Raw genomic sequence first — 12,884 nt, forward strand, 5'->3', positions numbered from 1 at the left:
GCTTGACGCCCCACCCATTGTGTTAGTGACCAGCAGTTCCAAGATGGGGAGCTGGGAGTAACTGCATTTTGCAGGTCAAAAAGGAATCAAGGTCAAAACAAATGTACCGAGTTCTCGCCATGACTCCAGTAAGCAATTCACAGTTTGGGTTAACGTGGCCGTGGCCCCGAGTTCTTTGGGGATATATCCAAACAAGTCCTTTAGAATTTTCTGGGCTTTCTAATCTGGCCTCAGAATCAGTTGATAAGATATGCAAACAGATGGTGCCACACAGCTCCCTCCTGACCCACCCAGCTGAGCAAGCTCATGAAGATAAGTTATTACAAGGAAGCTTAGCAAGAACATACGCTCAGTAAAGTGAGTCAAGATCTTTCTACAGCCAGCAGCATGGGAAGAATTAAATCACTCTGCTAAATCCATCCAGTCTGAGGTGAACCAGGAACTGTTTTCAGCATCTTCAATTCAGCAGAAGGAAAAAAATATATCTGGGTTTTGCTGAAATCAATGGAGGAGATCAGAAGTTGTGAGATTTCAAGCAGCTCATCCAATCTTTCAAGACCAAAAAAGCAAAGCAAAAGCAGCGGTGTGTGCTGGCTACGGCTGGCTGCACCCCAAAGCTTGCAAGGCCTCAGGCTCCCACACCTTGCTCCCCTGCTCGTGACATTCCTGGGACCAGCACAGAAAGTCCAAGGCAAACTGAGGACTGCTAATGGCAAGAATAATTCGGGAACGCTTTGGACCACAAATTCTGTCTAAGCGGTGTGGATCTCCACATTTTCCCATAGCATATCACCACGGTGTGTCCTCCTAAGGGATTCCACGAGCCTGCCCTGGTCTTCAGATTAAACAGAGTACTGCCCCACCAGCCCCTGTCATCTGCCCATTCTTACACTGGGTAATCTATCCGCTGGCGTCGGGTGGCCTCCAGCTCTCGGTTGTGAAACCTTGGGAACTTCTTCACAATGCCTGTGTTTTCTCCACTGGAGGCATAGAGAAAGCCCAGGAGGGTGACCACATCTGCGAACAGCAAGAACACCTGCCTTTCAATTATCTCCAGAAAAGCCCTGCTTCCCCAATCACGTTCCTCCTGGAACCCTCTCCCCAGCTCCAATCAAACAGTTACAAGAAAGCATCTGAAAATATCAGCGAACGTTTATTGAACACCGATTATATGCTGGGCGCCTGCTAAGCCCTTTACAGAGAGCTGTCTCAATTTGTGTTCACAGCAACCCCGTAAAGGAGATTGTAGTATGAGTCCCAATCTATGGATGAAAAGCCCGAGGCATAGAGGCAAGATAACTCACCTAAGGTCACAGCTAATAAGATGTAGAGCCAGATTTTATATTCAGGCTCGGGTTCTAGGTTCTTAACCATTTCACCTGCTGCCCTTCCAGTGCTAAGGAAAACATCTGGAATTTGTGCGACAGTAGTAACAGTTATCATGTGAGTAGCCCTGGATCCCATCCACACTGCTGTGACTAGGCCTATATATCATTTAGCTAGCTAGCTACCTACAGAGATTCATTTAATCCTCATTATTATCCCCATTCTGCAGATGAGGAAATGTAGGCACAGCTGCCCAAATGGTAGCTAACGTTGATATAACACAGAATGTGCCAGGCAATGTGCTAAGCATACCATTCCAGTAGCGATCTCATTTAATTTCACAACTGTCTATGAAACGGGTGCTATTATTATGCCTATTCAACAAATGAGAAAACTGAGCCCTAGAGAGGACTGAATAGTAAGAGGTGGAGCTGGGACTCAAACTCAGGCAGTGTGGTTTCAGAATCCATGCTCTTAGAAGTGCACAGGTTTTTTTCTTCTGTGCAGACTTTCCAATATACTCCACACATTACTCTATGCAAAAATGACCTACCAAACCCCTTTAAACTAGGGAGCCTTTCTCTTTATTTTGCAAATGTGGGAGAATTCTGTGGCTCTAGAGAAGATGGGGTGTCCTTAACAAGTCTTAAAAGGAGAACTGAGTTATCTCATCTATATTTAATACCTACTGCTTTAAACGGGGCCACAATTATTTTTTTTTTATTTTCCATACCCATTCCTCCCTTGGAAGAAAAAAAGATCACTGAATTCAACTAAAGAATAAAGAACTCTTTTCTCTTTCTTAAAATGCTCTTATGTCTGTGATTAAATGCTGGAAATCATCTATTTTGCTGGGCTTCCTGGAAAGGGAAGGGTTAACTTCTAAGCAAGTCACCAAATGCCTCTATTGGCACAAATTAAGGGAGCCTCAGCCTGGGATATTGGAGACCCCAGCTCTCATTCCTCAATGGAGAGAAATATCTTATTATAGAGAGAAAGGTACCTCTGGTTCATTAAAACTTAGAAATCACAAGAGCAAAGTGTTCATAATCTCAGACCCCTATGAGTATATCTAATAGAATTAAATAAAATAGAGCCAAATTGTCCCCAGTGTCCACAAATCTCCCTGTTTGGTGAGAGGTAGAGAGGCATTTGAAGGAAGACTCAGAAGGATAGAGTTATCAATTCCAACAGACACAATGCAAACTTTTTTTTTTTTTTTTACAACTTGAGCTCAATTTGGGGACACTAGTCTTGCTGGTTTATTATAGAGATGGGTTGGGGGATTGGAAATGGAAATACTGCAAGGGTGTCTTTGGAATCCAGGGAGAAAATCACCAAGCAGTTGCTGTCGGCCCAACCTTGGTTTTGCTTCCACTGTGTGGAGTGGAACATAAAAGACCAGATGGCCACGTTAGCCCCCTAGGAGGCCTTCTGCTAGTGATTGCTGTTGAGTTACCCAGTGTGCAGTAGAAATATTTATCAAAAGGAGCAGGATTTGATTCTGTCCAACCTGACTCCAGTAAAAGGAGGCTTAATAAAGAGGTTTCCAAAGTGAAAGGAGTTAAAAGTCAATGCTGATGAGCCTCTCCTTTTTCCAGGGATCAAAGTAAAGCGGGTTGAGCAGGAGAACTTGCAGCAAAAGATGTGGAAGGAAAAAAAAAAAGTATAAGACTGAAAGATCTAAAATAAATTTTACAAAAACACATACCTTTTGTACCCAACAAAACCAAAGCGATGGCGGCTTTCTTGTAAAATCTGCAGATTGAATAGTTCTATGATTTGGAGTTTTACTATAATTTTTCCTTCAGTATAATATTGCCTTCCCATTTACTTAGAAATAATAAGAATGAAATTTCAGAGCAGGAAAAGGATGTTAGAATTCAGCTAGCCCAGGATAACATAGAGGCTTGTTTTCTATTAAGTGACTGTGGCTGCTTGGAGCACCATGCTTGATTAGCGATGGCTGTCATGGGCACTAGAATGGGGGGTAACAGCACCAGTATCATTCTCCATGAAAAATTTACAGGTAGGAAAACTTAACTCCAAAGTTTAGGTCCAAAGAGGTTAAGAGACTTGCCCAGTTTCCTCTAGAATGTAAGTCCCAAGAGAACAAGGACATTACTTCAATCACTACCCCTTCCCTAGAGCCCAGAACAGTGCCCAACACTTGATAGAAGTTCCATAAATATGGAGGGAATGAGTGAATGAATGAACGAACAAACGAACGAACAAACGAACAAATGGGCACAGTATGGCCAAGTCAGGATCTGAACCTGCCTCTCTCTTGCTCAACTCTTTTCACAGTTTTGTAATGTGTCCCATGCTGCCCAAATCAGATCACAGTCTCTCTTCCTTCAGACCCTTCCCCCAAATCCATTTCTCTGGCTAATCTTGAATGAAGAAATTAGGTAGGAAAAAGGCATCATTACAACAAACATAAAATACCAGGAAGGCAGTTCAGATTTAGAACCCACCACCTTGACTGTTTTGCTTGTTTTAGTTCTTCAAATTTTAGAGCAAGAAGAGGCATTAGATTTTGTATGGCACAAACTCCTTCATTCGGAGACAAGAAAAATGTTAGTGTTTCACCGAAGGTTGCATGGTTAATAAGAGATTCAGGTATGACTCAAAGCTGGTCTCCCGCTACAAACCAATGGACTTCTTATTAAACCACATCACATCTCACGGGTCTTCCCAAAGAGATGGGTGCTGTCTTGACCCTCCAGGACCCCACCACCACTACCCATCCAGGCTCTCCTTCAGGGTAGAGCTTGGCTCAACAAGGGCCTCCTGGACCATCCTGCTTCAGCACTATGGCTAGCGCCTACGGAGCCTGACAAGGAGACCCTATCTAATATTGGTTGTTAAATACTTTGAACATCACCTCTGAGCGGGGTGGCTGGGTTCGGTCATGTAGCCCATTCTCCAGGTCAGCAGAGTGATCAGAGCCCTGACATGGATACCTGCTCTGGACACAGTCCCACGTCCATGTAACGTGCTTCAAACACAACCACAATGGTGCAGCTGAGACCTCAGCCCATTTGTGGAGAACAGATAGTCTTGAGGCAAAAAGTAACTGACTGTAAGTCTGTAAGTGGAAACAGGAGGAAAGGAAGCTAAGATGTTCCAACCTGGAGAAGGAAAGCTAGAGTGCAGGTAACTCAACAGTGGTTTCCAAATGCAAGACATTAAAAGGCAGGAGTGTTCGGGTGTTTCATTTTCTTTAAAACCAAAGCCTGAGAACTAAAACTCAATTTTCTAGCAAGTATGATTTAGGTCAGAACTTCCCCCAAAGGATACAAGGCAGTGAAGTGGGCGAGTAAGGAAGTCAGTGGAATATTCAATAGTAGGAGTGTTAAGAATAAAATAAATTTCACTCCCAGGAATTTATCCTGTGAACATACTTGTAGGTGTGCACAAAGATACGTGTACAGGGATGTTCAGTGAAACCTTGTTGCTAATAGTAAAAGACTAGAAATGACCTGCATGACCATCAGCAGGGGACAGGTGAAATAAATTATGGGTTGTCCGGCAACAGGATGCTAAGCAACTACTGAGAAGAATGAGGTTGTGTAGCATACACTGCTATAGAAAAATCTCTGCCGTATTGTTAATGAGTGCAGGACAGAGTTTATAGTGTCTTCCCATGTGTGTGTGAAGAGAGGGGCTCTCAACTTAAGGCTTATAGGAGCAGAGAACATTTCTGGAAGGAGACACAAGTAACTAGTGCGAGTGAGTTTGCCTCTAGGAAAAAGACAAGAACGGGTGGGTGGGAGCTCACTCTTCCTCCAATCCCTTTTACACTATATGAATTTCTTTTACCAGGTACATGTATTCCTTTTTAGGCTAAAAAGCAGAGAACAAAGTCTGAGCACTGCCGTGCAGGCCAGGAGCTGGGGCCAGCCACATTCAGAGGCCTCCCCGCCCTGGGCCTCTGCGGCTATTCAATCTGCTTCAAAGAGGCAAAGTCCAGTGGGGAAAACAGGATGATTCACATCAGTAAAAATTCAACTTAAAAAAAGAGTATTCCTTTCTAATTTAGAACCTGGGTTAGGGCTGTATTAGCATATTTCAGAGAGGCGGCATAGCAAAGCTTGGACTCCCCTGAAACAAGCTGAGCCTTGGTTTTTCTCCCCTGAAAAGAAAGGATGAGAATAATACTCTTTCCCATGGGACTATTACGAGGATTAAATGAGACAATGTGCACGGAAAAAGTGTTCTGAAAATCATAAAGGGCCATGCAGATGCAAGGCATTAATTGGTGTTATTACTGAGAAATTCAGACCACCGTGATTAACTGGAGGGAAAAAAAGAACTAAGTCTCTCTCTCTCTCTCTTTTAATAAAAGCGCCAAATACATAGTCCTCATAGTTACCAACAGTATCATCATGTCATTGACTTAAATAGTCTCACCGCATCAACTGGTATTTTCACAGAGACAGGTAAAGCCTGGCTCCCCTATCTGACTTAGCCCTTCCATGACTTTGTTGTAATGGAATTTTGTTATAAGAAATCACACTTCTAATCCATTGGATTTGAAGATGAGAAGGATTTTTGGTGAAAGGAAGAGAGAGTGGGAAAGAAGGAAGCTGCCATGTTCCCCAGTTTCTGAAGTAAGTGGCAAGATCAGAAAAATGTTCATATAGATGGACAGCAGGCCAGAATGTTTAATACACCTCAGCATGGCATTTCAGAGCCTTCAAAGTGTAGCCCCCAACCCGCTTTTCCAGTCTAATTTCCTGAATCGTCCAACTCACACCTGACATTCTACCTGGGTGAACAAACAGAGCATGAAGCTGCTACTCTGTATTTCCACCCTGTGGTGGACACTGGCAATCGATCCGCCAACCACTCTTTCTCACTAGGCACAGACTCAGCCTCAGAATCCTTCTCAATACCATGATCTAGGTGGCCACCCCCAAGCCCGCTGGCGTGCAAGATGAAACCTATTTGCCACCCCTCCCATCGAGGGATGCAGGCTCATCGCCATTCTGCCACAAGGCTCCATTTTCTCCTCTGTGCGCTGTGGTTCATGCTTTCCCTTCTGCCTGGATGCCCTTCCCCCTACTCCTTTTCTGACTATGAGAATTCTACTCATCCTTAGACTCTCTGTTCAAAAGTCAGCTCCTCTGTGAAAAAAGCAAAGCTCTTGGGAAGCTTGGGTGGCTCAGGCGTTAAGCGTCTGCCTTCGGCTCAGGTCAGGATCCCAGGGTCCTGGGATCGAGCCCTGCCTGCATCGGGCTCCCTGCTCTGCAGGAAGCTTGCTTCTCCCTCTCCCACTCCCCCTGCTTGTGTTCCCTCTCTCGCTGTGTCTCTCTCTGTCAAATAAATAAATAAAATCTTTAAAAAAGAAAAAGAAAAAGAAAAAAGCAAAGCTCTGAACATATAAGGACTGCTCAGCAACTTTTTTCAATGAATGAATGACAATAAATAAATAAATAAATAAATAGCTTCATGACATCCCTCAGCAGTATAGGCTAATAGTTACATGTGGGGTTTGGGAACCAAACTACCTGGGTTCAAATCTCAGCTCTATCATGAAGAACCATGTGACCTTAGACAAATCTCTGAGTCAGTTTCCTCCTTTGTAAATATGACAGTAAGATGCTGGGCAGATTAAATGAGATACATAGAGCACTTAGCACAATGCCTAACACATAGTGAGTACTCAGTAACAGAAAGTAGCTGTTACTATTGGAAGCTGTTTTTTCCCTCCCCTTTAAGCACCTAAGACAGAGGGGACCAGGTCTGCATCTTCTAGCCTCCAGACTTAATAAAGAAATTGATACATAGTAGGTGCTCAATATTCTTTGCTTAGTTGACTTGAACATGATACACATTGTATGGGGAGACAGGTACCAACAGAGGGCTAGGGAAGGCCAGAGGATAGAGAGTTAATTTCTGATTGTGGGGATGAGGGAAGGGAAGGAAAGGGAAGGGAAGGGAAGGGAAGGGAAGGGAAGGGAAAGGAAAGGAAAATGGAAAAAGGAAAGGAAAGGGCTTCGGGGGGTGGTCAGGGAAGAGGAGTGGAAATTTGAGCCAGCTACCGAAATATGGGTATGATTTTTGCCACGAGGGGTGGCAGTGGGGAGCAGGTACTGGTGGGCAGTGGGGACGGCTATTCTCTCTAAAAGGAAGTGATTTAGTCAAGGTAGGGGATGGGGAATCCCAGACTCAAACTAAGAGGGCAGAGCAAAGGTGGGCTCGTGCGTGGTTGCAAAGGAGAATCACTGACCAAGAGATTGCATCCTTACCCAGCACAGCCCAGATGGGCTCCTCCCCGGGCAGCTGCGGTGTGTGTGAGAGCCTCGGGAAGACACACAGCTGCCCCCTACCCCTGTGTGCTCTCTAATGTGGCAACACAGCTGTGTGAGGATGTCACCGTGGGATGGTCACACACAGGCCTATGAGAAAAAGGTCCTTGCCCCTTGGCTAAGATCATTCACCAGTCAATTCACAAATGGTCACTGCATGCCTGCTGTGTGCTAGGGGCTGAGGTGGTGGGCACTGCACAAAACAAGGCAGGACCTTGGCATAATGGAGCTTGCATACTGGTCCAGAGACACGCATAACCGGCAAAAAAGCAATGACGCATATTTAATTACAATGTCTGGGGACGATGAGGCTGTGCAGGAAAATAAAGAGAAATGACAACCCGGGTGGGAGTGGCGGGGGGGGGGGCTGCCATCCGAGATAAAGTCGGCCAGGAAGTCTTGCCTCCTGAGATGACATAACACAGAGGCATGACATAAGGCGGCAAGCCGTGGAGGGGAAGGGGGCAGTCATGTGAGCGGTCCCAAAGGGAGAATGAACTTGGTCAGCTCCAGGAGAAGCCAGCAGGCTCGTGTGGCTGGAGCCAGTGGACAAGGGGGCGCATGGCAGGAGATGCGGCAGGACAGGGGACAGGAACAGGAAGAGGACAGGGACCCCTGGCCAGGCCGCGGGTAGGGTCGTGAGGGGCACTCGTCCTCACCACAATGGGAGGAACCGCCTGCGGGGGTGGGGATGGGACCTGCCCGCCCTGGCTGCCCTGTGGGGAATGAGGGCAAAGCTGGGGGGGCCGTTTGCAGGCTGTGACATCCGCCAGTATGACAGCAATACACGCGGTGAGTAGGACTGAATATGCAACGTTGTCTGGAGATGGATGCCACAGGACCCGCTGACCGCTCCCGGGAGGACAGGCAGGAGGACAGTCCAGGTGCACCTCGAATTGTTGCCCACGTGGTGGATTGCTTTTTCTCGATGAGGTCATGTGCGAGTCAGGCACACGTGTGACCGGTGAGGGACGCCTGCAAATGCGTGGTCCCCTCCCCCCCAGGAAACGGACAACAATAAGCGCAGCCGCAGGTGCGCGGTGCCTGGCCACCTGTGGCCCACGTGCCCAGACCGCAGCAGGAACAGGTGCACCAGAAGGACACGTGGCCAAGCCTGGACACACACGTGTCCCAAAAGGCTGCTGACTGCTGATCTGGGGTAGGTTTTCTCAGCAGGGCGGGACAAGAGTCTGCCGCGTGGCCAACAAAAATCAGACCAACAGCCCGGACTGGCCCGGTCCTGGCAAAGGAGATAAACCGCCGGGTGTGGTGGAGGAGGGCTATGTCCGGTGCACACAGCCGTCACCTCGGGGGCCTAAGCTAAGCCTTTGGTGGAGAGGCACTCTAACCGTAGTCACAGAACAGCCCTCTGCATGGGGACTTGGGCTCTCTTTCTTTATAAAGGAAAAAGAAAATGAAAGCAAGAGGCTACTTCAGTTCAGACGTCGAGCCCTCGTAGGACACCAGGCACTTGACACAGAAAACATTCCCCCACACCCCACACCAGCGCCGGCTGCAGACCGCAAGGGGACAGGGCATGAAAGGCGGCCCCTCGGCTCCCTTATGCCATCTTGTTGTTCTGACTTGACTCCTGTTCATCAAGAGCCAAGTAAAGAGGCCCCTGCTAAGAGCAAGCCAGAGGCCTGGCCCCCTTCCATCACACAGCCGTATCAAGAACAAAGGTCGCGGACACTTTCCATAGGGCGGCTGCACACTCTCTTTTGATTCCTCTTTCAAAGAGAGGGAGAGGAAATGTTCCCCTTTTCGGTGAACACATCGCAGCCACGCAAACAGAGCTGGCTTTGAGAGTGCGTGGAACACCCCACTCCCCATTTTTTGGTGACTTTAATGATTAGAAAAGGCTTTCCTCTGCATTATGCTTTTATTAGCTTGGTTCTCACCCCAAAAGTAATGCTCGGAAGAAGGTGGGGAGAAAAAAGTCCCACTGAGCTATTCTGGAGCTCAGTGAATATGGGAAGGAACAACAAAAGAAAGGAGAGGTAGTTCACATTTTAAGGGTATGTGCGGGCACCCTCAGACCTCAGCCAGTTCATAAACGACTTCATTTGAAAACTTCCAGCTTGCAATTTAGTCATTCTTCAATGAGAAATATGTGATTTGCCACACAAGAAATGGAATCATTACCCCTTGACAAAATTGAAGGCAAATCAAAACTGGCTCTATGTGCTTCATACTTCCTTCTCCTTAATAAATTAAGTCTCCCTGTGGAAGACATTCCAGAAAGATGCTAGCATGGGGCTCTGCCTGGAAGAGGGATGCACGCCAATCATCAAAACGCAGGCAGCTCGACCGGCCCACCCCGTCCTACCCCCAACTCACGTACACACAGAAAAGGAACCTGCCTTCTCCCTCTCCAGCTCTGTATTTAAAGCCCCACACAAGCCAGCCACAGCACAAGGCTATTCAGACCAAGTGCAGGATAAGAGCCCATAGACCTACGCACACATAAAAGTGCGTGTAAACGCTGGTGAATTCTGAATAAGGTCTGCAGTCTAATTCAACAGTACTAGGTCAATGTCGGTTTTGTGGTCTTGCTAGTGTGCTACAGTTATGAAAGACCTCACCATTTGGGGGAAGCCGGGGAAGGATACACAGGACTCTCTCCCACCTTTGCAACTTCTTGCAAATCTATAATTATTTCAAAATAAAGAGGTTTTTTTGTTTTTGTTTTTGTTTTTTGTAATGCCACATGTATTCGTTCTAGGGCAAATGGCCTCTGACCACTCTAACCACATCTGGTTAAATAGATCCTTGAAGTGTCCGTTATATGCAAGGCTGTTTTGGGGTGGTCTCAGGAAATATTCGTCGCCACTGTTTTCTCAGTGTTCTTAAGTCATCTTGCCCCAAAGCAGTCCTCTTAAAGACCAGGAGGGGTCAGGCACCTCCCGAGGAAGGGTCTGCTGTCACAGGCCCATGGGGGTTGGGTCACAGTTACTCTAGATCCAAATCCCACCAGCTCTGCCACTGCTCCGGAGGTCTGGAGCTTTAAGATGCATCAGGGTCATGGGAGTGTGTCTGAAGTGCTGATTTCAGGACCCTGCACTCCACAGGTCCTGACTGAGTAGGATATGGATGGGGCCTGGGAAGCTGCATTGACAACAAGAGCCCTGCGTGATTCTGTCTCAGAAGGTTCCAGGGCTACACTTGAGGAAACACTGTCAGATTCCGGGTGAGTGCCTGGGAGCACGCCCAGGTTAGCTCCCCACCGCAGGATGACCAGAAGAGCTGGCAGGCGCTCAGCATCCACACAGGAACGTGCCCCTCATACCAATGGAGAGAACTAAGAGTGCACAAGCCACAGACCTCCAACCCCAGTGCTTATGGAAGGTCACGGGGACCTCCTGTATGGGTCCTTCGGAAGCTGTAACCATGTGGCTTTTAGGATACAGCGCAGTGTTTGGGCTCTATCATCATCATGGCTACTTTTTGCTGAGTGCTGATTATGCGTTAAGCAAATTACATCTCATTTAATTTTCACAACACGGCTCTGAGGGAGTTGTTATTTATCATCCCCATTTTACAGATAAGAAAACCGAGGCTCTCAGAATTCCAAGGTTACATAGGCAGAAAGTGGCAGAATCAGGAGTTGAACCCAGGGGCTCTGGGCTGAAAACTACTGTGTGATACCACCTTGGGCACAAAGTCTCCTCTGGTTCTCACCTCCACCTGTATAAAACACTCCACTTAAATGTAACTGATACTCGAAGGATTCATGAAGGGAGAGAGGGAGGAAGATTTTCCCAGTGTCTGTTTTGGTGGCATTAACACACCTTTCCAACTTCAGACCCAAACCTCTCCAGGCCCCTCCATGATCTCTGTGACTCTCCAGTGCAGTCTACTCTCTTCTACTATTTCTTCTCTCTTCACCTTTTTACTCCCCGCCCCACTTCCTCCCCAAAGTCCTAAACTACAGGCTTGGTGTGCCCATCATTTTGCCCACCTCTCCCACTGACAGAGTAAGAACCTTCTCCTGTCATTCTCTCGTGATACAGGCTATCTGAAGAAATGAGCATTAGGTTCCTTGCAAGGCAAATGACCTACCACTTTCAAGTGGACACTGGGGAATCTTGTTTGCTCGAAGGTTCCAAATATAATCCATGTTCCACTCAAGGCACACTTGATGATCTTTGAAAGGGCGTTCAAAAGGTGGGACCGTCTTCAGCAGAGTATAATTCTTCGCTACAGCATGTAGCAAATTTTCTTCCCATTTAACATTCAAGTCTCCGCCACTGTATTTGTGAGTAATCCAGGCGCGTAGTATCACCGCGGATACTGCAATGGAGTGTCTGATGAAATAATCATCTCTATAAACCATGATGCTTGGAAATTTCACATGTACTATTTGTGTCCTGCTGGTGTGAAGATGCTTCTCGTTCTTCCACCTCTTTTTGTACACAGGGATGCTACTTCTGAACTCAGATGAAACAATCGCTTCCAGATTGACGACACAAGGCTGAGAGCATAAGTACTCAACCGAGACTTCGGAAACATTGCGAACATTCCCTTCAAAGACAGTGAAATAAATAAAGTCTTTGTAAGCCACGCTCTGCTCGGCTTTGGGGGTCACCGACGTTGTCAGGGAAGTCTGCCTGCCCAAAGATGGCACGATGTTCTGAAAAGGTGGAAAAAAAAAAAAAAAGAAAGGAAGAAAGACAGAAAATTTAAAAATCATCACATTAACAGATATGTGAATCATTTTCCGGGGATAAAAAATATCCAAAGCACTGAATGTGGGACATAAAAGATGGCAAAACCACTCCGGAACAATTAGAGAAAAACCAACACACACACACACACACACACACACACACACACACACACACACACAAATGAAGATTAGGCCACATTTAACTCTCTCGCCAGACTCAGTAGCATCTGCTGATCAAAATGGGACTTTCAAAGCTACGTGGCAATCATTCCAGAGTTGGTTTCCAAATGGAGGAGCTAGTTCGCAACAAATCCAGTAGCGGTGAGCCTGCCTTAGCGTGAAAAGGAGAGGAGCCAGCCTCAGACATTTCCAAAGCATTGTCCTGACTTCAAATGGTGATCAGATGCAGCCAAATCAAAGGGTGGGGGAAGAGTTCAAAGTGCACCCGAGAGGGAACATGACAGGGATGCCCCCTTTTTCTCCCGTAAGTTCCGAGCCAGCACAAGCACACATGACGGATGGACCAGCAGGAGGTTTCCACTGCTCCAAGTCACACACAGGCAGGCTTGGAC

General features: G+C 46.8%; 1 protein-coding gene across 3 annotated transcripts in view; it reads right to left on the bottom strand.

Annotated features, from left to right (window-relative positions):
- Positions 1-12,884, bottom strand: part of SEL1L3 (SEL1L family member 3) — a 100,853-nt gene that overhangs the window by 75,491 nt on the left and 12,478 nt on the right. For 2 of the 3 annotated variants that reach the window (XR_003520943.1, XM_027599805.1), the window contains exons 2-3: positions 11,706-12,276; positions 891-1,017 (exon numbers count right to left, since the gene is read on the bottom strand). Coding sequence is in view for 2 of the 3 variants with exons in the window: in XM_027599805.1 (XP_027455606.1) it covers positions 891-1,017; positions 11,706-12,276 (698 nt within the window). In the remaining variant the exon portion in view is untranslated. The remainder of the gene's footprint in view (positions 1-890; positions 1,018-11,705; positions 12,277-12,884) is intronic. The other variant, XM_027599806.1, reaches the window with a different exon arrangement.

The sequence above is a fragment of the Zalophus californianus genome, chromosome 2 (genome assembly GCF_009762305.2).
Source record: "Zalophus californianus isolate mZalCal1 chromosome 2, mZalCal1.pri.v2, whole genome shotgun sequence".
NCBI classification, from domain to species: domain Eukaryota; kingdom Metazoa; phylum Chordata; class Mammalia; order Carnivora; family Otariidae; genus Zalophus; species Zalophus californianus.